This window comes from Aethalodelphis obliquidens, unplaced genomic scaffold, assembly GCF_003676395.1.
Source record: "Aethalodelphis obliquidens isolate GAN/ISIS:26980383/991018 unplaced genomic scaffold, ASM367639v1 scaffold21, whole genome shotgun sequence".
Taxonomy (NCBI): Eukaryota; Metazoa; Chordata; class Mammalia; order Artiodactyla; family Delphinidae; genus Aethalodelphis; species Aethalodelphis obliquidens.
Window position 1 is genome coordinate 3,153,544 of NW_020837965.1, and position 24,957 is coordinate 3,178,500.

At 54.3% G+C, this 24,957-nt stretch overlaps 1 protein-coding gene across 8 annotated transcripts in view; it reads left to right on the forward strand.

Moving 5' to 3' along the window:
* TMEM63C (transmembrane protein 63C) overlaps positions 1-20,313 on the forward strand; it is a 69,888-nt gene extending 49,575 nt beyond the window's left edge. For 5 of the 8 annotated variants that reach the window (XM_027120142.1, XM_027120141.1, XM_027120140.1 and 2 more), the window contains 16 exons: positions 145-253; positions 1,634-1,707; positions 2,317-2,397; positions 2,510-2,633; positions 3,388-3,521; positions 4,974-5,096; positions 5,534-5,687; positions 7,099-7,205; positions 8,236-8,322; positions 8,894-8,959; positions 11,679-11,841; positions 12,077-12,182; positions 12,529-12,696; positions 14,933-15,042; positions 16,429-16,497; positions 19,352-20,313. In XM_027120142.1, coding sequence (XP_026975943.1) covers positions 145-253; positions 1,634-1,707; positions 2,317-2,397; positions 2,510-2,633; positions 3,388-3,521; positions 4,974-5,096; positions 5,534-5,687; positions 7,099-7,205; positions 8,236-8,322; positions 8,894-8,959; positions 11,679-11,841; positions 12,077-12,182; positions 12,529-12,696; positions 14,933-15,042; positions 16,429-16,497; positions 19,352-19,552 — 1,876 coding nt within the window. In that variant the 3' untranslated portion in view covers positions 19,553-20,313. The remainder of the gene's footprint in view (positions 1-144; positions 254-1,633; positions 1,708-2,316; positions 2,398-2,509; positions 2,634-3,387; positions 3,522-4,973; positions 5,097-5,533; positions 5,688-7,098; positions 7,206-8,235; positions 8,323-8,893; positions 8,960-11,678; positions 11,842-12,076; positions 12,183-12,528; positions 12,697-14,932; positions 15,043-16,428; positions 16,498-19,351) is intronic. The other 3 variants (XR_003435575.1, XM_027120145.1, XM_027120146.1) reach the window with 3 other exon arrangements.
* Positions 20,314-24,957: the final 4,644 nt, after the last annotated feature.

Genomic DNA, 24,957 nt, shown 5'->3' on the forward strand with positions numbered 1-24,957 from the left:
CGTGAGCCTCTATTAGTCGGAGTGGACGTCCCCTTCTCCATTCCCTTCCAAGGTGCCTGAGCGGAGGCACCAGAGGGTGGCGCTGGGGAGACCGTGTGGGGTGGAAGCGGGGGTCTCACGCCTCTTGTGTCTCGTTCTTGGCAGGAGTAAGTTCCTGTGGCTGCACAGCTTCTTCGCTTTCTTATACTTTGTCACCAACTTCCTCTTCATGACTCATCACTGTTTAGGGTTTGTGCCCAAGAAGAGCTACAAGGTGAGTAAGTGAAAAGAGCTACTAGAGCAACACCCTCTCGGCTAGAGGCTCTCCCCAGCTGGACACCATCCCACGCCCATACTTCAGAGGCATCCCAGCTTGGTGTGTTCTGCACACCTGGGGGTGGGCAGTCTCACCTGAGTAGGGCAAGCCTCCTCCGCTTATCCCTGGGTATCGTCACCTGGCACATCTGTCTGGGCTGTTAAACCACTAATACACTTCCAAACCAATTGGTAAATAGCTGCTCCCAGGTGCCTCCTCCCCCTGCACCCCTGCTGCCCTGGACCCTCTCCAAGGACCCCTGGACCTCCCCACCATCAGAAAACTAAAGGCTTAACTAAGCCCTGAACCTGCAAGGGGCCTCCGTCTTCAGCGGCCAGGGCCCCCTGCTGACCCTCTGGGTAGATATTTTGACCTGCTGTGCCCAAGCTCCTTGCCCTTCCACCATCTCCCTGAGGTCAGAGACATGCCCTGCCCCAGTGTTGTCCCCACTGTCTTGGTTTGTGTGTCCCCCATCCTACCTCCCAAGCAGACCCTGAGAGAGGGATTTGAGGAGCGTTCACTTATTTGGGAGGTGATCCCAGGAAGGACCACTAGGTGGGTAGGGTCTTCTGCGGTGGAAGGTGGCAGGTAAAAGCGAGGTCAGCTCCTTCAAGCCGTCCATCCTACAGGACGGATTCACCTTACCCCACCCCAGAATGCAAACGCACGTACCCCTGAAAGGTAATCCCGAATGTTTCAGCCTGAGGCTTGGGCACCCCGACCAGTCTGGACTCGGCCGCTTCAGCTTTCCTTCTTGCCACCAGAAGCTTCTGCCCAGACTCCCCTCTTTTGCAGCACAGTTTACCAGACTGTCACCTTGAGGCGATGGCTCAGGAAGACATTTCCCACTCACAGAATAAAATGTGGACTTTGAGGGGCTTCCACATTCCCTCCCCAGAGTCCAGCTCGCCTCCTAACTGCCCTGCGCAGTCTGATGAGAGGGACGACCCAGCGAGGTGGGACGTCACTTGGAGTGGCGGAGGTGCGGGGAGACTGTAATCAACGAGAGAGTATGAGCAGCCCTTGCAGGGCGTGGGCTGTGGTCCTTCCCCAGGCCCTGTCTGCAGCCTCTGGCTCGCCCTCCATCACAGCCTCTATGGCAAGGGGTCCACGGGGGGCACAGAGGTTAACAGAGGTGTAGCTTCCCTGGCTGCAGCTTCCCACGGCCTGCTGACCTCAGGGACACAGGCTGGGGAAGCTGACACCTGGCTCACCCAGCAAGGAGGCGGCCTGGTGTGAGTAGAAAGCCTACTCCAGGTTCTGGGCCACCTGAAGACCCAGACTCCAGGAGTCCTGTGTGAGCACAGGCTTCTTTCTCCATTGACCTTCCCCACCTAGGTCACAAGGACACTAATGATCACCTATGTCCCCACGGACATCCAGGACCCAGAGATCATCATTAAGCATTTTCAGTAAGTGGGTCGGGTGGGCTGAGGCGTGGATTGCCTCCTCCTGGTAACCCTGCCTGGGTCCTCATGTGGGTAGTGACGCACAGGATGGTGGAGTGGGGCTGTGGCTCACCCTAGATTCAGCTCCGGATCAACCTTTCAGAATGGGGGAGGCCCTGGTTGGGGCCAGAGCAGGGTTTCTGAAGTCAGGGGATTTCTGCATGGCATGGGTGTGATGGGGGATGCCTTTCCCTTGTACCTCCAACTGTGGAGCCCAGGGAGCTGCCAGACGCAGTTATCTAGAGCGGGTCATCTTGAGGCAATTTTTGTGACCTGAGCTCCTAGCCACAGGAGCCAGTTATCTCTCCATGAGCAGCAATTTCCAGCTCTGCTCCCTGGCCCTGTTCTGTGTCACCTGGGGAAGATGTGGCAACTCTCAGATTAACAGGGATCAACCCTGACATCCAGCCTTAGGAGCAAGGGGTGGATTCTACCATCCAAGCACCAGGAACCATGGCTATAGCTGAGCCCCCTAGCCCTGTAGGCTGTAGCTCTGGGTAGGGGGTGGGGGGTGGGGAAGGGGGAGGTCCCCAGCCCTACGGAATGGCTCAACCTCCATGTTTGTGGCTTCAGTGAGGCCTATCCAGGGTGCGTAGTGACCAGAGTCCACTTCTGCTACGACGTCAGGACCCTGATTGACTTGGACGATCAGAGGTGAGGCTGTAGCGGGACCTGTCTGAATCTGGGGTGGGGAGAGAAGGAGAGGTTGTGGCTCTGCTGGCACCCTGACCACAGGATCCTTCTCCCGTTGCCCATTGGCTGACAGGCGCCATGCAATGCGGGGCCGGCTCTATTATACTGCCAAGGCCAAGAAGAAGGGGAAGGTGATGATCAAGGTCCATCCCTGCTCCCGGCTGTGCTTCTGCAAGTGCTGGGTTTGCTTTAAAGAGGTAACTGGCAAGGGCATCGGGGGACACAGCGGAGGGGCTAGGGCACCAGGTCTCCAGGCTTTGTCCAGGGCTCTGGGCAGGGCCCCTTGCCCGCACCCTGGGGCCACAGGCCTCATTCAGGTCTGCTCTGTGCTGCGGCACCTGGCTCCCGCTTTCCTTTCCACCCGTCCTATCTCGCTGTTGAGAGGAGTCTTCCTTGGGGCCCCCTCCGGAGCGATCCAGGGACGCTTGTTCTTGGCCCCTCCTGGGCTTGGATGGGAGGACCAGTGAGGACACAGCAGGCTGCTATAGGCTCCCAGGCCTCAGGCTTTCAGAGAGCTAGGACAGGAATATTTGAAAGCAGTGGATTCAGTCTTATCGCCCAACCACCGTGGCTAGAAGGAGGTCTTGGCAGGACTGAACTCCAGCGAGTCCAGAAAAAGAATCATCCCCTTTCCTGAAAATGCTACAGACACATTCTGTCACTCCTCTGGAGGCTACTTGGAGTCCAAAAGCACCCCCTTACCCCCAGCGATGCCTCGCTTTCGCTAGATCTAAGAGCAGGGAGCTAATCTCAGAGTCATAGCCTCTTCCTCTTCTAGAGCTGGGATCTTGGAGCCCACCTGGGGTCTTGAGCTTTTTGCCAGGCTTCCAAGGGAGCCGGGGATGGAACCAAGCCCTCGGGCCTGCCGCCTGAGTGGAGAGAGGCCTCACATCCAGGCGTGAGGCCTGGAACTCTGGCTGCTCCAGCTCTGAGGGCCACATCTCACCCCAGGTAGACGCAGAGCAGTATTATAGTGAGCTGGAGGAGCAGCTGACTGATGAGTTCAACGCTGAGCTCAACCGCGTTCGGCTGAAGCGTCTGGACCTGATCTTTGTCACCTTCCAGGACTCCAGGATGACAAAGCAGTGAGTGCCAGGGCCAGCTGCTTGCTGTGCCCAGCCCAGCCCTGACAGTGGGCCTCTGCTTCTCTGAAACCATCCTCTTTCACCCCCATTCCAGCCAAGGGGAGGAGGAGAGAGAGCCTCCCTCCGGTTTGCCATATTCTGCCCTCCCCTCGACCCCTCCATGCTCCTCATGGGCATGGAGCCGCCATCTTGCTTTCTAGAGCATGGCCACATCCGTCTTCCCCCAGCTGCCAGGCTCAGCTTGTCTCCAGAGATGCCCAGGCCCTGGGCTCTTCACTCCCATATGTTCTTGCTTCAGCACAGAAGTGGTCAGAGTAGCCGTTGACCTCTTGGTTCCTCTTCCAGGCCTTGACAAGAATGGCACCCAGTTCTCCCTCATTGCACATCACCCCTCCCCTCACCATGAGTGACAGAGTCAGGGTAGAGAAGCCCTGCTTGCCATTTCTCCTCTCCTGCTGCAAACCTCCCCTGATTCATAGCCCTACTGCCTCCTCTCTCCTCCCCGCCAGCCTCTGGCAGCCCCACCTTGATAGGGAGTGGATGAGGGCCACTCTGGAATGTTCTGGAAGGAATCTTAGGACTGGGTCAAATAGATGGGAGCCTCAGAATCAGTCTTTTGAGGATTATGGGGCCCTCCTCTCGCCGAGGGAGCCTGATCACTCACAACATTTGTCCTCACCCCCCGCAACCCTACCAAGGAACAGCGGCAGAGGCTAGAGTTTAGTCGCAAAAAATTGTGTACAATTTTGCAAGTCATTTACACCCTCTAATTTCTTACCTATCAAATTTGATTACTTATATCTTCCCTGTCCTCCTCCCAGAGGGTTAAGAAGGGATATGTGTTCTAGTTAGTGTATGTGTTATAGAAAACAATACATCTACATAAGACAATAACTTGCTGAGAACACTCTCTGCAGAGAGGATCTAAGGTTTAATTACAGCAGATGTGTGAATTAGAAAACCAAAGATGAGGCTCCGGTGCCAGCACCCGCCCCTCTTTGGTTGTGTCTTCAGTAATCTGTGCAATTAAGACGATGTTAATCACCAATTAGCACAGCGTCATGCACTGTGTAGAACTCAATAGTCGGTAGCTACGGATACTAAGATGGGGCTGAAATGAATACCTCTCCTGTCAACCTCACAGAAAGAGCGCGTCTTTGTGCTGTCACTACTGTTAAGGGGAAAAGACGTGAACTGAGAACCGTGTGGCCCCCTTTTTTCCTGGACAGTCCCTCCCTCTAACGCCCCTTTCGTTCAGCGACTAGGCCTTGGGGACTGCCCACTTACAAGGTCGAGAGAGACATATCCAAGTCTCCGAGACTTCCCAGGAAGTGGATGAGTCTCTACCTGTGGGATGACCACAGCGGCCCCGGGCCCCTGGCATGAGCCCTCCCCCCGCCGCGGGCCATCGTCCTCACCCCCGGACCTCTGTCTGCTCCCGCATCTCCGCAGCATCCTGGAGGATTACAAGTTCATCCAGTGCGGTGTGTCGGCCCAACAGTCCTCGGTGACCACCGTCGTCAAATCCGACCGCTGGAGGGTTGTCCTTGCCCCACACCCCAAAGACATTATTTGGTAAGCCCTCTCTGTCCCTCCCCTCTCCTTTGAGCTCCTCTGGGACTGAAGAAGGCCGTAGGACGGGGAAGGGAGTCAGGGCCTGTCCTCCTGCTTCACTGCCCACACACGGCCCCCCACTGGGCTGTTTCTCTCGTGGGCATCACAGCCTCCTCCCACGCCCAAGCCCACCCCACCACAAGCATGGAAGGCACCAGTCTTTGGGGAAAGAGTTTTTTCCTGCAGAAAGAATTCGGATCGTTTTTTTGGCTCGCTTTGCAAGTGGTGTGGCTGAGGGGAAGGCCCAGGGCTGTCTCATGCAGGTGTGGGTGGGCCCACGGGCTTGAATTAGACCAGGGCAGCCTGGTCCACAGCTGGCACGCAGCAAGCAGCACGGGCTGTGTCTGAGGGCTGAGACCCGGGGTCCTAAGTGCGTCTCCCTCCTCCGTCCTGCCCAGGAAACACCTGTCTGTCCGCCGCTTCCATTGGTGGGCCCGCTTCATCGCAATCAACACCTTCCTCTTCCTCCTCTTCTTCTTCCTCACCACGCCTGCCATCATCATCAACACCATCGACATGTACAACGTCACCCGCCCCATCGAGAAGCTGAAGGTGCCTCCTCTGCCCAGGCCAGGCGCGGGGGCCCCAGGGAGATGAAGGAAGAACTCAGGCGAGGAGGGGGTGGGAGGCCCACTGGGACATGACTCCGATGCCCGCACACTTGTGGCCGTGGCAGCGGTGTAAATGGTGGCACAGCGCTTCCTGTGCTCTAAAGGGCATGAATGTGGGTCGTTGCCCATCTTAGGGACCGGGGCTGAAGAGTGGGGGAGCCCCAGGCAAGTTCTGGGATGAGTTTGGGGGGTGGGCTTGGAGGGCTGCTTTACATTGGGCCAAGCTAGAGGTACAAAAGGGGCAGCAGAAGATGTGGCGAGCGTGACAGCTCTGTTCTCCCCACGTTCCCTAGAGCTGGGCTCCCTGCTCTGAAGACAGGGTTGAGAGCGGGGCAGGCAGAGGTAAGTTCCAAGGCAGCCCTTCTAGAGGAGAAGGCCCTCCAGCTCTGTCTCCACTTCCCGCACTTCCAGACACACCCACACCTGGCTGGGCGTGTGCGCGGCTCACAGGAGTCATCCCTGGAGGGAAGGGCTGCTTCATATGGACAGAGGTGTTCCGAGGAACTGGACTGGCTCGTTTCCAAGTTCTATAGCCTCAAGGCTGTCGTAGTGATCCCAGAAGGCCCCTCCTTTCCTGTTATCCCTGTGCCTGTTCCGGCAAAACACACGCACCCACGCGTGCACCAAGCACTTCTGCTGCCGCTGCCTAACCTTTGCCTCCTTGGTCAGCTTCTCAATAGGCCCCAGGCAAGGGCACCACAGCTCTCCCTGGGAAGTCTTGCTCCATACCCTCCCCCTCTTCGCCACTTCTCACACAACATCACAACAAAAGCAGCGTCTCCGGGGGCTTCCCTGGTGGTGCAGTGGTTGAGAGTCCGCCTGCCGATGCAGGGGACACGGCTTCGTGCCCCGGTCTGGGAAGATCCCACATGCCGCGGAGCGGCTGGGCCCGCGAGCCATGGCCGCTGAGCCTGCGTGTCCGGAGCCTGTGTTCCACAACAGGAGAGGCCACAGCAGTGAGAGGCCCACGTACCGTAAAAAAAAAAAAGCAGTGTCTCCTCCCTGAGGTCTGAGACATGAGTGACAGCAGCTGGCTGTGGCCTTAGGGCCAAGTCACTAGGGGCAGCCTAGGGCACCCCTCCCGTGACCTCAGCGTCGAAGGCCTGCACTCCTTGGGGATGTCACTTGACCTTGGGGTGTCAGCCTCCGGCCGCCCCAGCCAGGCAGACCCCTGACCAGGAAGGTGGGTCAGAAAGGCCAGGCGCACTGTGCAGCCTCGGGGACACCAGGCCTGCTCTGGGACTGAGCTGGAGAAGAGGCCAGGGACGTGGGCGAAGGCGAGGGAAGCCTGCAAGGAGAATGGAGCTTCTTGCACTGACGTCTCTCTGCCCTCCTCCGCTCCACCCCTACAGAGCCCCATCGTGACCCAGTTCTTCCCCTCCCTGTTGCTCTGGGCCTTTACGGTGATATTGCCTCTGATCGTCTACCTGTCCGCCTTCCTTGAAGCCCACTGGACCAGGTGAGCTGGGGCCCCCCTCCTAGCCCTGCTCTCGGCACCTGCTCCTTCCTCTGCCCCCCCAAACCCCACCAGCTTAGGACTCTGGCTTCCTGTCTGGCCTCAGGAGTGGAATAGATATGGGGTGGCTTTGATGCCTGAAACCATCCCAAAACACTAACGATATTTTTTTTCTTTGGAAAGAGGGGACGGGTTTGCCTCTGGGCCTCTGGGCTCAGGGATGCTGAGATAGGGCCACCATACCAGGCATGTGGGGTCAAAACCCAGCCCTCCTCGGGCTGCTCCCTCAGCCTCCAGCCACACGCTGAGGGTCTGGAGCTGCGGGCAGAGATAGGCAGTGCCAGGAATTCCAGGCAGAGGGCAGAGGATGAGAGTGAGAGAGCAGGACTTGTTTGGAAAATGTCAGAAGAGCTGCTATGGCCATAGCAGAGGAGCCCCTGCACTCAATCTGACTGCAGACCCACGTAGCCTACACAGTGCCCACATCTTAAACAATTAAGAGCTATTTCCTATTTATTAGCACTAATAGTTCTATGGCAGGAGCTAATTAGTTAGAAAGGATTTACCGTATACTGGGGCAGGTGGACCTGCTTTGGCCTGAAGGCTGCGTGGGTCTCAAAAGTTATTTCCTGCACCAAAAGTTTCTATCATCCTATCAGGCAGTAAGCCAGGAGGTTTATCCTAACAGAAATCCTTACTGGTCTTTCCTCTGGCCAAGAACAGGGCTCATGTTGCTTATTGAAACTCTGCAAGAATTCTGAGTATCATTAGTAATGTCCCCTGAACAGAGATGTCAGGTATATGGTATGTGTGTGCCTTCCCTTCCTTTTCTTATGCCCAAGGCAGACATCACTAGTTGATCATGCTATTCTTTCCTGCTGCTCCCAGCCACAGCACAGCTCACAGTGCTCCGTGGAGATGGCACTGGTATGCACTGTGAAACCATTTTCTAGGCCAGGTAGCCGTCTCTCTCTCTCTTCATTCTGTAGTAAGGCGTTTGGTTCTTATCATGTCTCTCTTTGTTTCCTTCTAGATCAGCTCAGAATCTGATCATAGTGCACAAGTGCTACATCTTTCTGGTGTTTATGGTGGTCATTCTGCCCTCTATGGGACTGACCAGGTACCTCACCTCCAATTCTCTCTCCTCTGTCAGCCAGGCTCACCCTAGAGTTGGAACCTCCTCCTTCAGACACTGTAGGCCCACCTCTGGTTGCTGCAAATCCATTCCTCAAATGACAGTCCAGTGCCTGTCCTGAGCTTAGCATGAGTCAGGTATCATGTGAACTCTAGGCTGTCAGCCATGAACTCTGACCTCAAAGAGCTTATCCTCCAGCTGGGGAAACAAGCTGTACCTATCAGCTAACTGACAGCCCAAGGTGGGAAGAATGTGCAGTAGAAATTCAGAAGAGGGAGAGAACACTATGGGAGCAATGGCTGGCAAAGGTTTGCTAGAGGGGAGGCCTTGAGCTGAAAGGCCAAAGGGTTAGGGCCCAGCATTAAGAAGAGAGGCAGTGTGGATTGGCCGGCTAGAATATTAAGATGCAGGAGTCTTTGGGGATTGGGCAAGGGAGGTTGAAAGGAAGGAGGCCAGCCCAAGAGGAACTGAGCCCCAGGCCTTAGGTCATAGATTCATTAACTGAAGGGTCTGCTTTATTCTTGTTATTTTTCTTGTGCTTGATTCTTTTTTCTAGTTTGGATGTCTTTTTCCGCTGGCTCTTTGACATCTACTATCTGGAACAGGCATCCATCAGGTTCCAGTGAGTACTAGAGTGCATGTTTCAGGTGTACTCCCAATGTGCACTGGGGCTTCACACCAGGTGGATATGTGTATCCTTTATTTGCTCATACAGGTAGAGATGAATGCGTGTTAACACTCTCATTAGGCAGCCTCTTAACATTTCCTGTGCCATGGACCCCTTTGGGGGTAAAGCCCAGGGACTCCTTCTCTGAATGAAGTTTTTGAACTAATTGTAGATTCGAGGGAAATTGCCCCCAAAAATGTCCTATGTACCTTTTTTTTTTTTTTTGTGCGGTACGCGGGCCTCTCACTGCCGCGGCCTCTCCCATTGTGGAGCACAGGCTCCGGACGCACAGGCTCAGCGGCCATGGCTCACGGGCCCAGCTGCTCTGCGGCACGTGGGATCTTCCTGGACCGGGGCACGAACCCGTGTCCCCTGCATCGGCAGGCGGACTCTCAACCACTGCGCCACCAGGGAAGCCCCCTATGTACCCTTTATCCAGTTTCCCCCAATGGTAACATCTTGCATAACTATAGTACAATATCACAACCAGGAAATTGATGTTGAAACAATCCACAGAGCTTGTTCAGATTTTGCCAGTTTTACATGTACTCTTAGTAGATTTCTTTAAACGTACAAAATACCTGGGTTATAACAAAAACCAATTATGCTGAAACATAGTTATCAAAATATTTTAAAATTCAAATTTGTAATGCAATCTCTATTAACACGTTTAATAATAGGCTGATGCATTCTAAAGGTAGGCAAGCAAAAGTAACATTTTATTGTTTTAAAGGCATCGGTGTGAAAGGTGATGTTACTTACCTAGAAGAAGAATATTAAGTTGGGCAGGGGAGTGGATTTTTGACAAGGCAACATGCATGTCGTGTTAGATATCCAGCCACTTTCTTTTTTGTTTTGTTTTGGTTTTAGGGTTCCAAATGTTGAAAGTCCCAATTTTCAAAGGTATATTATTGCAAATGACATGCAAGCTTTCATAGCTTGCTTTATAGGGCAAGGACCAGAATTCTCCAAGCTTTCTACAATTAAACTATAACTGTAATAAGTTGATTTTTTCCCAAGATGAGTGAGTTCATCTTTGGCTAGGTCATTATCTTCAATACAGTTTGTATATGAGAAAGAAAAGAATTGTGAGTTCATGACTCAACTCTGATGCCCTCAAGAAAGAATAGTGTTTGAAGGAGTTATGAAATATGTCCAGGGGCTTACAGATTTCTCTTTTCAAGGAAGGTGACAGAATTGTGTAGATGGAGACACTGGAAAGCAACAGAGATGCCTGGGTCACCAGCGTGAGAACAGGCAGTGTGCCCATCCATTCAGGTGGCTGAATGACTACTAGTTGAAGTCGGCCAGCTAGCTATGTGAAACACGCATGTGCAGACAGAAAAGTCTCAATCATGTGAATTTAGCATGTCTAATTTAGTGGCCTGACTAATAACTAGCATCATTTTGAAATGATGATGAGCACAAATGGTATCGTAAGAGCTCAGCAATAAGTACAACACGATATGAAAACACCTCATTTCAACTGGTGACAGACTCATGGCTATGGCTGACATCGCTGTGATTTGTTGCCCCTGCTCTTAATGGAAGGAGGTGCTAAATCGGAGAAAGTAAAGATGTAATCTTTTCCCTATTCAAGGTCACAGACCCGCAAAATTCTACTTATGGACTCTCCAGGGTCTGTGGATCCAAGTCAAGTAGTCCTTCTTTATTATATTTTTTGAATTTTATTTTAATTTATTTTTTATACAGCAGGTTCTTATTAGTTATCTATTTTATACATATTAGTGTATACATGTCAATCCCAATCTCCCAATTCATCATACCACCACCACCCGCCCCCCGCTTCCCCCCCTTGGTGTCTATACGTTTGTTCTCTACATCTGTGTCTCTATTTCTGCCTTGCAAACCGGTTCACCTGTACCATTTTTCTAGATTCCACATATATGTGTTAATATACGATTTTTTTTCTCTCTCTGACTTACTTCACTCTGTATGACAGTCTCTAGGTCCATCCACGTCACTACAGATGACCCAATTTCGTTCCTTTTCATGGCTGAGTAATGTTCCTTTGTATACATGTACCACATCTTCTTTATCCACTCGTCAAACAGCCCTTCTTTAGAGCAAGCCAGTGCATGTATCTCCTAACCCATCCACAAATGCCATAGACCACCCCCAGCCCTGCTCAGAAGGGCCCTTGTTAACTTAAACTGGTCAGAGAACACATGTATACAGTCAGCCCTCCATATCCACAGCTTCGGATTTGACCTACTGCAGATCAAAAATATTCAGGAAAAGAATTCCAGAAAGTTCCCAAAAGCAAAACTTGAATTTGCTGTGTGCAGGCAGCTACTTGCACAGCATGTACGTTGTATCTACAGCTGTTTACATTGTGTTAGGTATTATAGGCGATCTGGAGATGATTTAGAGTATACAGGAGGATGTATACAGGAGGATGTGCCTAGGTTATATGCAAATATTATGCCAGTTCATGTAAGGGACTTGAGCATCCCTGGATTTGGTATCCACAGGGGCTCCTAGAACCAATCCCTCACAGATACCGAGGGATGACTGTATTGGAAAGCTATTCTCCCCATCTCTACCTCCACCCCATCCCCACTTCCTCAATTCGTTTCCTCTCTCTCCTCCTTCCTCCCAATACCTCTGCCCTTTCCCTCTTCCCCGGCTTCTGTGGCTGTCTTCCACCCAGGTGTGTGTTCCTGCCAGACAATGGCGCCTTCTTTGTCAACTACGTGATCACGTCAGCTTTGATTGGCACAGGCATGGAGCTGTTGCGCCTGGGGTCCCTCTTTCTGTACACCACCCGCCTCTTCTTCTCCAGGTCGGAGCCGGAGAGAGTCCACATCAGAATGGTGAGGGCCAGGCCCTTCCCTGAGCACGGCCCTCAGAGTTTCCCTTGGGCGGGTGTCAGGAAGGGGGCCTGTTAGAAGCACGGAGGGACCGGAGGTGGGAGGCATGGTGAGGTGGGGCGAGGTGCTTCTCGGACACCAGGGTTGGAAGGGAGGTTGCCATCCCAGACAAGGAGCACAGAAGCAGCAAGCCAAGTGGACCAGGCCACCTGAGGAGGACCCCTGCCTTCTGCCCCAGAACCAGGCCATGGACTTCCAGTATGGGCGCGAGTACGCGTGGACGTTGAACGTCTTCAGCGTGGTGATGGCGTACAGCATCACCTGCCCCATCATTGTTCCTTTCGGTGAGTCATCCCTGAAGCTCCCTGGGGACTGCACACCCTCGGACTGGGAGCCCCACAGCATCCAGCTCCCTCCTAGATCAGGAGGGACAGCCTGTCGGAAGGGTGGGAGGGGCCAGGTCAGAGCCAAGCCAGTCAGGGGTTGGGTGGCTGTTTACATAGGATGTTTGTTGACAGAATAGGTTCTAGGGGCTCAAGGGAAGCTGCTGGTCCCAGAGGTCAGCACCATGGAGCTCCCACAGCCTGTTCTTGGCCCTTGCCACTCTGACAGACCTGAATCTAGCATCTCAGGCCTGGGTGGGGAGCCTTGGGACGGCCGCTGAGCGTGCGTCCATCTCCCGGCCCCCAGGGCTACTCTACCTGTGCATGAAGCATGTCACGGACCGCTATAACATGTACTACTCCTATGCACCCACTAAACTCAACGAGCAGATCCACATGGCTGCCGTCCACCAGGCCGTCTTCGCACCGCTCCTGGGTCTGCTCTGGATGCTCTTCTTCTCCGTCCTGCGGTTAGGTAGGTACCCAGCCCGCCCCAGCATCCCGCCTCTGCCCGTTCCCCACGGCTCCGTCACCCCTCAGCAACTCTGGAGGAGCAGAAAAAGCCTGGGAAGAGCAAGGTGTTACTCGTGGAACAGGGCAAAGCCCAGTGCCTTCTCTAGGCCTTGAGGGCTCGTGTTAGAGTCCCGGCAGACCTTGGAAGCTAAGCGGAGGACCAGCGTGGTCCAAATCATATACATTTTGGTTTACAACTTTCAGGGCAAAACCAAAGCAAAACAAACAAACAAAAAATTAAAAAAAAATTCCTATTCCTTCATTCTAACTCAAGACTGGCAGGAAATAAAATATTAGCTAACAGGCTCCATTCGCAAGACATTCCCTCTGGGATCCTAGAAGATGCCTGGCCTTATGTGTTGTCAAAAACCTAGAGGAGGATTCAGAGCCTGCCCTAGCAGCCAGCTTGGCTACACAGAGCTGCTGACCCCGCCCAGCTGAGCTCAGAGACACCCTCACAGAGAGAGGCCCCACAGGCCACATACTGGAACCCCCCGGCTCTCTCCCCTCAGAGCCACCCATGCCCCAGGCAGCAGTCTCTGCCAGCCCCTTCCCAGTCTCAGAAAAGGCTCATGCTGACCTCCCCGTCCTCCTTCTTCCCCCCCACCCGCCACACTTGCCTTCCCTCAAGACACTTGACCTTAACCTTCTCAGTGGTGTGGAGAAGGGAAAGTCCATGTTTTTTCACTGCCTGTCACAGGGGTGTCAGGCAACGTTCAGCTCACAGTTATTTATATGCATTGTCCATTTGTTGTCGCCCCTGAAGCCTTTCCTGCCCCAGCAGACTTCATTTTTTTAATAATGCTTTTTTTCTAAGTATAAAGAACTGCATGTTTATTATCAAAAATAGAGAAAATTGAAAGATCAAAATTTGAATGACCTACCAGCTCCCCTACAGCCTCATGTCTATCGCTCCCACACCTCACTCTGTGCATACGTTTTGGGGGACAGGGCAAAGTGGAGGGAGTTTATTGGTTTACTCTTACTTTACAAAATTGTGATATCCACTTCATACTATTCAGACTTGTATCCTGAGTTTCTTCACTGAACATTATGTTCTGAGCAATTTCTTGCATTATCAAAATACTGTTGAGTACATGCCTTTTAACGTCTGCGTGAAATTCTGTCACTTTTAGTCAGTTCTCCATGGTTGGGATATTGACGTTGTTTATCATTTTTTGCTTTTATAAAAACACAACAATAAACATCGTTATGCAATAACTTCTGACTGTAAAGACTGATTTTCAATATTCATGTAGTTAGAAAACTGCTACGATAAAAAAGTTACCAAACATCCCCAAACAAAAATTCTGAATTGCTTTTCCATGCCATTAGCACGTGTAACCGAGCACACTCACTCCAAAAGGGCTTACAAGGGCCAGACAGAGAAAGACAAGTATCGTATGATACCGCTTATATGTGGAATCTCAAAAAAAAAAATGATAACAAATGAACTTATCTACAAAACAGAAACAGACTCACAGACTTACAGAATGTGCTTACAGTTACCAGGGCAGTCGGGGAGGGATAGATTGGGAGCTTGGAATTGACATGTACACACTGCTATATTTAAAACAGATAACCAGCAAGGACCTACTGTATAGCACAGGGAACTCTGCTCAACACTCTGTAATAACCTAAATGGGAAAAGAACTTGAAACAAGAATAGTTACGTGTATATGTATATCTGAGTCACTTTGCTGTACACCTGAAACTAACACAGCATTGTTAATCAACTATACTCCAGTATAAAATTAAAAAAAATTTTTTTTAAAAAGGGCTTACAAGAAAAGGTGTTGGTCTGAGACTGACTGTATTTTGGGGCAGTGGCATAAATGAGTGACTCAGAGATACTTCCCAGGGACCGTGAGATGGAAGGTAACTGACATCAAGGAGGACGTTTAATGGGCACCTAAGTGGATATTTAAGTCAATTAATTTTTTTCATGGAATCCACTGGATGCCAAATCCTAAACTGGCCAAATAGCACACAGGGTTGATGTCCCTGTGTCGGGCTCATTGATCAAGTTGTTAAGGGGAGAACTGGGCAGGGACATCTCTGCCCCAGGCTCCAAACTCCTACAGGGGTGCTGAGCTGGGCCCCAGGCATCTGTCAGCCCGGGCGGCATCTCAGCCGGCACCCCTGCCCACAGCTCTGGGCCTCAAGCGCCACGCCCATGCCTTTCCTTCTCCTTGCAGGGCCGCTACACGCCATCACCTTCTTTTCCCTCTCCACCCTTATCGTTTCCATGATACTGGCCTGCGTTGGCACTTTTCTGGGGAAGATTCGGAAAGCGTCTGACTATGAGGTGAGTCGCCAGCCTGGCTTTCCTCCGCAGATTCTCCCGGCCCCAGGGCACACAGCTCCTGGACGCCCACCCGAAGCACCATGATGACGAGAGGCTCTTGCCTTCCTCTCTGATGACGGGATGTGCAGACTCAGTGCCGGGTGTACGTGCTGCATGTATCCTTGCACTGGCCCCGGAATCACACCTCCCGGGGCGGGGAAATCCAGAAGACAGCTGTCCTCTCCTCTTCTCCCCTCTTTCATCTCCTCCGAACCACAGGCTGCTGGCCCATCCCTCCTACGATGTGAGCCTAATCAGCCACTGAGCCGCGAGGGCCATTCCAAGGCACGGAGGCTTGAGAGAGAGGATGGAGTGGAGTAAAAGAGGGGGTGGTAAAGGAGGATAACCTGGGGAAAGGGGTCAGTCATCTCACTTTTAAGAATCTCAGGATATTGAACTTGTCTGGAAGGGAGGCCTGGCTCCCTGGGCCCCATGACTCTTTCGGCTCTTTGCCAGTGGGGCCGAGCCAATTATTAGAGAAGGGATCTAATCCATGCCAACAGGACTGTGTGCTCTAGATCAGCACTTCCTAAAGTGGAGTGACCGTAGAGGTGTACGGGAATGATTTCCAGTGGACTAAAACATTTTATATTTTTCATGGTCACACATTTATTTTTCTACTTAACCTTGTTTATGGCAACTGACACAGGATTTCTGTTCATAAGAGTGAATTGTTTCCTTTTCAAATGAATTTAAATAAGAAAGAAAGTTGATTTAAAGTACTAGCATCCTGCTGAGTCAGAGGAGGGAGCCTCTGAGAAGAGGATCTTCTTGCTTCCAGTGGTTCCGTATCTGTGGCCCTGGGCACAGGTGCCTGCTGCCCTTTCTACCTGGACCCTCCTCCATCCCCTGGCCCGAGTCCACGCTAGTGAAGGACCAGAGCAAACGACGCCTCTGGCTCTGTCTTCCCAATACAACGGGATCTGGGATCTGGTTACTCAAGGGTCCATTCTAGAGACAGAAGGTGACGGGGGACCTAACCCCTCATCTCATTACAGAGATAGAGGGGAAATTCTGGCAGGAGATAAGGTATTATGGAAGTCAAGGCTTCTCCTAGAGTCAGAGCAGTCTCATCTTTGAACCGCAGCCTCCACTCTGCTTACTCTCTCCCACTGTGGTCCTTGCGAATGGAATATTTCAGAAGGGTCTCCCCAGCTTCCCAGTCTATTCTCTGTCCCCCTGGGCTTCAGCCCTGCCGGCTGGACTGCGGGTCTGGGAAAATAGAAGATGAGTTGAGTTTAAGGGGAGCAGCAGGCCCCTTAAGCCTGAGTTTAAGGTCCAGGCTTCTCTGGACGTGGGGAGGGTGGGGGCACCCCGTGACCCTCCTTGTCTCTTCCGCCGCTGCAGCCCGAGGAGGAGATGGAGACCGTGTTTGACCTGGAGCCCAGCAGCACCTCCTCCACGCCAACTTCCCTTGTGAGTCAGTGCCTTCGCCCTGGGACGTGTCGGGAGGCGGGTGCTTGCAGGGGTGGGCTACTCCAGCAGCATTGCGGGGATACCAGCAGTTAGTGGCCACCCTGGGTACTGGGGAGGAGCCGGGCGTCCCTGGACCCCCTCCTCTGAGGCAGCAGCCCGTGGCCCTGGCTGAAGAGCCTTCAGAAAGATAGAAGATCTGGGATTTACTCCAGGACATTCTCTAGAAGGAGCTCAGAGAGGACAAGAACAGTCAGGGCGAACCCAGCCACAGGGAGCTCAGTCGTGTAGACGCAGGGCCCTGCTGGGGCTCAGCCTCAGGACCGAAGGCTGCCTCCAAGGGCACAGGGGCCAGGCAGAGTGGCGCAGATAGAGCCGCAGCGAGCTACTGGAAGTCTGCACCGCATGGTAAGGCAGGGGCCGTGCCGGATGAGTGAGTCCGTCAGCTTGTGAAGAGACGAGGCCGGACTCAGAGTGCGGGGGGTCCAGCAGGCTGGGCGTTGGCTCCCACACTGTGGCTCAGCCTGGAGGGGCGTGAGCGCTCGCCCGCAGCCCGGCCACAAGTGTGGCTGCAGGGCCACTGATGCATGCACTGAGCAGGGTACCGGGTCAGCCCGTGCCCCGATGCCAGGGTGCCTTGGGGAGCACTGAAGAAGGGTACCAGCCAGCCTGGGCACTCAGGGAAGGCTTCCCGGAGGAGGGAACATCTAATCCGACCCCAGGAATGGGAGAGTAGGGGTTACCAGGTGGAAGAGTGTGTGGGGGAAGAGCATTCAAGGAAGAGGATCAGCCTGTGCAAAGACCCCGAAGAGAGAATCTGGAGCACCGGGGAACCTAAGACAGTTTGGGGCCTGGAGCAAATGCAGAGTGGGCGGCAGGGACTGGTGCGAGGGGAGGCCCTTTAGTCATGGCAGCGTTGGGTGAAAGCTCACAGACGCAACAGTGGGCGGATGTGCCCACACCAGGTGCCTAGAACTACAGGTCTGCCTCACTCTGAAACGAACCCTACAGATAGGGCCCGATGAGCTCTGGGAGGTGGCGGGCAAGAAGGAGCTCCAGTACCAGAGAGACAACAAAGGTTTCGAAGCAGGAAAGTCTCTCTTCACATAGCATCTCCCCTGGGGCCCTTCCAAGATGACCCCTCTGGAATATTGTAATCAATAGGTTATTGAAACCTTACAAACTAGACGCGTCACCATTCTCGCTCTTGATCTTTATGATAAACCTGCACAGTAGGGGGTTTTTATCCTCATTTTACAGATGGGGAAACTGAGACTCACAAAGGTGAATTAATTTAGACCCTAGAGTACTACTATGCAAGGAAGTGGCAGAACAAGGTTTGAACCAGGTCTGTCAGACTCTAGACTTCGAGCTTTAAAAAAAAAAATTCCTGGAATTGATTTTTTTTAATCTTTCATTATTATAACAGAGGGGTCTAAGCGTTGTAGATAATTATGGGGAAAAAACAGAGAAGCAAAAATAAGAAAATTAAAAGTCCATGTTTCTACCACCTAGAGGTGACCACTGATACCTTAATGTATATTTTTTCAGATATATAGATATTTTTTAATGACATAATACTGTACACTATTTAATAACCTGCATTTTAAGTTAACAATCTCTGTCTTTCTACCTATATGCATTTTTACCTCTTCAAATACCCAGTCCATATTCAACTTGCCCTACGTGTTCCAGAAATATCTTTTACAGCTTGTCCAGACCAAGATCCGACCCAGGCTCTGTGCGAGATTAACCCGGCACCTGTGCATGTCCCTTTTAATTTAGCACCGTCTCTGTTTTATGACTTGTTGGAGAGACCAAGCCAGGAGTCCTGCAGAATGTCCCAACTTCTGGCTTTTTCTGGCTGTTTCTTCATGGTATCTTACAGGAGGTTACACTATCTCCTGTATTTCCTGAAAACTAGAAGTTAGATCCCCAGGCTTGATAGATTCAAGTTCGACACTAGGGCCTAGATAGAACACATTACAGGCAGTGCTGTGAGTCACACCAGGCAATATATAATATCCCATTTATTGCCATTAATGATGCTGAAGTGACTCCCTGATTCAGGGATGACTGCTGGCTTCTTCCATTGTTCAGTTACCATTTTTCCCCCAGGACCCAAAAGTCATCTGTGGGGTTTATTTTGGCCTTATGAAAATACCTCAGTTCTTCTGTAGAAAGAGTGTTCTCTCATCAACTAGGGCAGTTTAGTTTCACTGAGATAAATTCCCACAGGAAAGGTTTAATTCTACCCAATAATTACCTATTTTCAAAATAAGGAGTTGGTTTAAAAGTCCCTTCAAAGGGTGACGAACAGCTCTGACCCTAGTACTTCTTGTATTTTTCTAGTCTGCTGCCATCCCAGGCATTCCTGGGCCCATGCCTGGATTTCACAGGTCACATGACCGAGACCTCAGCTAGCAGCCTCAGTTTCAAATCCTGGCCAACCAATGACACAGCCCGAGGGAGCTGGCTGCACCTCGGAAGCTGTGTTAGAAAATGTGCTAGCTCAGGAATGGGGGGGTCCCTCCAGACCCCAGTGTAAGGGAGACTCATGTCATCACGCCCTGGGTTCAGCCTGACCTGGAACCAAGAATGAATGGCACGTGTGCTGAACGAAGAGCAGCCTAGGAGACTCACACTAACCAGCCCAGGGAGCACACAGATGCTCGATAAACAGTCGAGAGCAGCTGGGCAGGCGGGATGGCCAGGACTTGGGCTGCAGGGGAAGAAGGAAGGAGCCACGGCTTAGAGGGGGCAGAGGCTCTGCGTGTAAAGCGTGAGGGGGAAGCGTGTGCCCAGGGCCTTGCCCCAGATGTGACCTCACCCCATCTCCCCTCTCTGTCCCGAGCAGCTGTATGTGGCCACCGTGCTGCAAGAGCCGGAGATGAACCTGACCCCAGCCTCCTCCCCAGCCCGGCACACCTACGGCACCATGAACGGACAGCCGGAAGAGGGAGAAGAGGAGAGTGGTGTGAGGGGCTTTGCAAGGGAGCTGGACTCGGCCCAGTTCCAGGAAGGGCTGGAACTGGAGGGCCAGAGCCAGTACCACTGACCAGGACCCAAGGTCTCCACCTGGCGACGCCAGCCGGGAGTGGCGGCCAGGGGAGAGCCCAGCAGGGGGAGGCAAGGAGGGTGGCCTGGACCGCCGCCCCACTACCTCCTGCAGACTTTGGGAAGGCCCCAACGGAGCCCCGGCTATCTGTCGGCCACGTGGAGGCCCCGACCTGCTGACCAGCTAGAACGGGAGATGACGGGCAGTGTCGAGGGACCTCAGGATGGGATGGAGGATACCGGCGAGCACCATGTCTTGGGAGCAGGGGCTGGAGCCCTGAGCACAGAGACTGAAGGCTGGGGGACTTCCTGGGGTCATGGTGGAGAAGGTTCGCATCAGGGAAGAGGCAGGAGGAAGCCCACTGAAGACTCTCTGGGGTCGTCGCCACCCTTCCACCAGCTGCCCTGCCCAAGGAGCTTCTGCTGCTGTCCTACCCTAACCCTCACTCCCAGCCCACCCCTCTCCTGCAGTCTGAGGAAGCAAAGGTATGTATGCTGGCCTCGCCAGCAAGACACAGACGGCCACCTCCTCCGGGTTTCCCTGCACGGGGATCTGTAAAGAGAAAGTCTCTGCACCGGCCCGCAGGAAGGGGCAGCTGAGACCATAGACTTAAAGGAGGCGACTGAGCCCCTTCCTATTCCTCTGCCCCTCATCAGATGTCCCCAGGAGCAGCAGGGTAGAGAGCCTTCTTTCTATTCCTGCAGGAGTAGCTGGGATGTGGTCACGCAGGGCTCATTAAACGGGACCTGTGTGCATTTTGATGAAGGCTGCTGGTTACTGTAAGGTGGGCGGGGCAGAGGCAGAATTCATGGAAGGAGGTCTTCTCCCAAAACGCTGAGTGATGAGAAACCCGATATACCTCCCCAAGCCCCGGGGCCTAATGGGAGGACCCCCAAGGTCGAGGATGTGGCCACTGAGAGCTGCTCTGGCCGCATACCCATCTGAGTGCCTAGGCCCCCAGGGTGACCAAGGTGGGGGGTAGCTGAGGGTGAGAAGCCCTTGCTGCAAACTGAAGGCACTGGCCTCTCCCCGGCCTCCGAGCAGGACCCTTCCTCTCCTCTCGGGGCCGCCCTGCGCTCTGCACTGAAGAGCAGTCCAGTGGCCTCCAGTGTGGTCCTGGCTCAGACACTGCGGATGCCCTGCGGGGGACTGAGGGGCGCAGGCGGGAGCTGCGTCCTCCATGGACAGGCAGAGTAAGGCTGCCCTCCCGGGGCGGCCCCCACCCGAGGCCTGGAGGGGCCGAATCCTGAGTGGGAACAACGCTGGTGCCACCACTGCTGCAGGCCGGGGGTGTGCAGGCCTCTGGGGACAGGCCCCCATCAGGACCACCAGGCAGCCAGCTGGGGAGACACGAAGAAGGGCTGGCCAGGGTCTGGGTGCACCAGAATGAACCAAGTCAAATGGGATCTGCACGCTCTAGAGCTCTCCTGAGCGCCCTCCTCCAAAGGTCTGGGCCCCTGCAGCCAACCTACTGAAGGTGGGCGTCCAGGTTCACCTCACCTGGGTGTTTCCCACCGGCTGCCGGGCACACACGTGCTCCTGAGCTCAGATCACCTGAGCCTCACTTCTGCTCCACCCGTGCCCACATCCTGGCTCCAGAAGCTCCAAGCTTGACCCCAGAGGAGAAATGGCACTTGAGGGGCAAATACTGCTCTCCCCCGAGAGCTCAGCCCAGACCTTGGCGTGAGGGATCTTTCCAGAGAGCCTGGCTCATCTGGGAGGAGGCTGTCTCTCCTCGTCCAGGTAGGAATAAGGAGGAAATACCCAGCTGGTCCCTCGTAAACCCAGGCCCCGCAGGGCTATCTCCCCCAAGCATTTCACCAGCCAACAGGGGGAAGTGGTCCTTTCCAGGACAGTCCAGCACGGAGCCCTGCCCACCATGGGGAGGTGGCAGCCCCAGGCCCTGCCCCGCGCCCAGGTGTGTGGTGAGGGCCGTCCTGCCCGAAGCTGGCCTGAGGGCTCTCCTTCACTTGGCACTACTTGCTGGCATCCACCCCGGCCTCCGCAGCCCCTGCGGGACTGTTCCTGCTGCTTGTCTCGCCTCCCACTGCCCTGCTGGCAGCCTGTGGAAGCTACATATGGAAAGGTCCCAGCAGATGCTACGGCAGCATGGCTGGGGCTTCCCCCTCTGAATCTGGGTCAAGTGCAGTCTGGTTCTGAGAGAAGATGTTGAGGATGTTGGGAAAGTTGCTGCGTCTACTGGCTTCTCTACTCTTCCCGGAGACCCTGGCCACAGCCGCTCGACCTCCCGTGGTCACTGCTGCGGGTGTGGGCGTACTTTGGCTCCTTACACGCCACATCCAGGCCCTCCTCAAGCATCTCCCCTCCAACCTGCTCTCTCGGCCCACACGCTTCTCACCCACCAGCCTCCGCCTACCACCATCCACCCCATCCCACTGCCCACTTCCCAGCCGCCCCTGCCCCATCTGTTCCCCCAAGCCCCGCCTCTCAGACCTGATCCTCTCTGGAGGGAGCTGCCTCGGGGGACCAGGTATTGCCTAGAGCCTTTGAGAAATGCCCCTTCCGGGGCCTAGGGCAGCTCCATGCTTGCCTGCCTCTTCCTCAGACACTTCTGGAAGCAAAGTGCCTATCAGCAGCATTGCATCCTCTGGGGACCCCGGTGGGGAGTGTGGACTTGCCTTGGCCATCACCACTAAAGCAATGTGTCAGAACGCCGAACCTTCTTGTTACTAACGCTATGACCGTGCCTTGAATAAACAAGTCCTCCCAACCTCTGCTGGCCTGTGCCTCTGCATCTGAACCAGCCCAGCGGGGCTTTCCCTCCATCCAGAAGGAGCCAGAGCTCCCTGAGGTGGCCAGGCTGGAGCACCACATCTTGCTTTGTGGCTTTGGCCCCTGGGGCCAGAGCTGCCACTCTGGGACCCTTGACCCCTGAGGCCTTCCCTGGCCCCTGTCCTCACAGGGGAAGGCCTGGCAAATGCTACCTCATCTGCTGGAGAAACAGGAAGTGAATCTGCCTCTTTCCACTGCAGATGCTCTGAGAGTCCCCTGAGCAGTAGGGGAGAACTTTCCGGTCCATGAGCTACCCAGGAAGCCACCAGGGCAGCCTTTCCTGGGCAGCAGAAGCCCTGGGGTGAGTGCTGGGCCCTGAGAGTGGGCCCCCGGCCAGATGAGCAGCCGGACTGGACAAGATGAAGACTTCAGGTGGGAGCCCCCAGGGAGCAGCAGGCTGGGCCCAGGTCTGCATCAGCCTCCACCAGCAGCAGGAGGGCAGGGGGAGGTCAGGGAGAGGCTGGGCCTTAGGCGGGTATGCGGGGCTGTCACAGCAGGCCTGCACAGGAGAAGAAAACCCTCTAGCGAAGGGTAGTTATGTCTGCTGTCACACCTGTGGCAAGGTGGGTCAATTCCCTGCCCTGGGGGACATGTGTACTGGCCCTTCCTCTAGCTAGCTCGCTGACCCTAGGCTGGTCACCTCATCCTGAAAGCAGGAGGACGGGAGGCTGACCACTCTGTCTCATTACTGAATAGAGCAGATTCAGCCGCAGGGACAGAGGGAACAGGGTGTGGAGGGGGCTTCCTCCCCCGCCGCTCCCCGTGAGGACAGAGGCCACTCTCGGGGCACAGTGCCCAAAGGATGCTCCAGAGCCCCCCTCGCTGGACCTTCTCCTCAAGCTTCCACAGTCCACCCATGGGCAAGGGCTCAAAGCCCCCCATGGTGTGAACCCGGGCAGGGGGCCAGGGCCCATCCCCTTGACCCCTCTCCCCTCAAAGCAATTATCTTCCAAGTCGAGTCCGATGAAATCCACAAGAGATGCTTCAGTGGAGAAAGGAGTAGGAAGACCACCCTGGCCGGGTGGGAGGGGCTAGGTCCTGCCGCCTGGGAATGGGGATCAGGGGGTTAAGGAGGCGGGGAGTGGGCAGATGGCCAAGAGGGAGGCCTGGTGCCAGGGAGGTCCAGGATGCCAGCTCCATGGGGCTCTGCCCAAGAGGGCATTGGTGCACCAGACTGAGTGCCAGGTTGGGCTCTGTGGGACTGGGGAGGAAGCAGAAGGGCCCTGGGCTCCAGGAGGCTGTGCCTGGAGGCCAAGCTTGGGGCAGCTCCCCGCCACCCTCCCAAAGCCGTCACTCGGGAAGCTCCATGCTGGCGGCTCTGGGTTTCTGAGCTCGCTCTGTGAAGGGCCCGGGGAAGCGTGGCGGAGCCTGGCTTATGGGAAGACAGTTCACAGGTGTTTTCAGCAGAGGCTGTTTTTTGAACATCTGAGGTCCCACCTTGACAACCAGCAGCCCAGCATCTCTGAAGCTTCAAGTGCTGGGTCTCTAGCCCAGCTGCAAATTGGAGTATCCTGGGAGATTTTAAACATCCAGGCCCCCTCCATGAACGAGCCAGAATTACTGGGGAGGGGCCCGGACATTTCTATTTTACGAAATCCCCCCGGTGACTCTGAGTGAGCAAGGCTCTCGTGGAGCCGGAAGGAACCATCCCAGCCTCACGGCCCTGGAACCAGGCAAGCTGCTCTCAGCACCTCACACTGCCTCTCACCTCGGGGAGGGGGTGGCCCTGTGGCTTGTGCGTAGTTACAAATCCATAGGCTGGGAAACCTCTCCTCCCTTCACTCTGCCTCCAGAGAGCTCAGAAGGCAGGTGCCCGGTAGGTAAAGATTAGGCCCAAACAAGCATTTTCCTTTGGGCTTACAAGCAGTTAATGCCTAGCGTGGGCACAACTTCTGTTGTAATCATCTTACTTTGCAGTAAGTACTACTGTTGGGCCAGAGAGACACACACACCAGCTTCAGGGGTCATTTCTGCCTGTCTGATCACCTGCAGCAATGGTTTGAAGCCTCTCCTCTTCTATCCAAACATAGAGCCCAAAGTGGCTTTCTTGACAGCCTTCCCATGTGGAATGCAATAGATTATAAGTACAGTAAACAAATTTACATAGTGGGAGGTCAGGATAGGTGCTTTGAAGAAAAAATAAAGCAGGATGGGGGGCTTTCTAGAGATGGGGAGGATGGGGGACGAGCTCTGTGGGAACGTGACATGAGACACGTGAGCCAGTGGAGGCTGCATGAAGCGAGTGGGGACTAAATGCGGGCCCGAGGATCAGCGAGGCGGCCAGAGTGGCCAGAGCAGAGTGAGCGAGGGGAAGAGAGGAAGGAGGCGAGGTCTGAGGGGACCATGGGGCTCTACGGACTAAGCTACTGGAGGGTTCTGAGCAGGGGAGAGACATGATCTCCTTACTAGCCACTGGGTGGGGACAAGACGGAAGCAGAAAGCCCCGCTGGGGACTCGAGGCATCCAGGGGGCGACAGTACAGTGAAAGAGGAGACAGGTAGTGAAATTCGGAATAGGGCCTGGGATCCCTGGATAGATTTGATGGGGTCTGAGAGAAAGCAAGGAGGTAAGGATGACTCCCAGTTCTTCAGCCTAAACAACTGGGTAAGCTG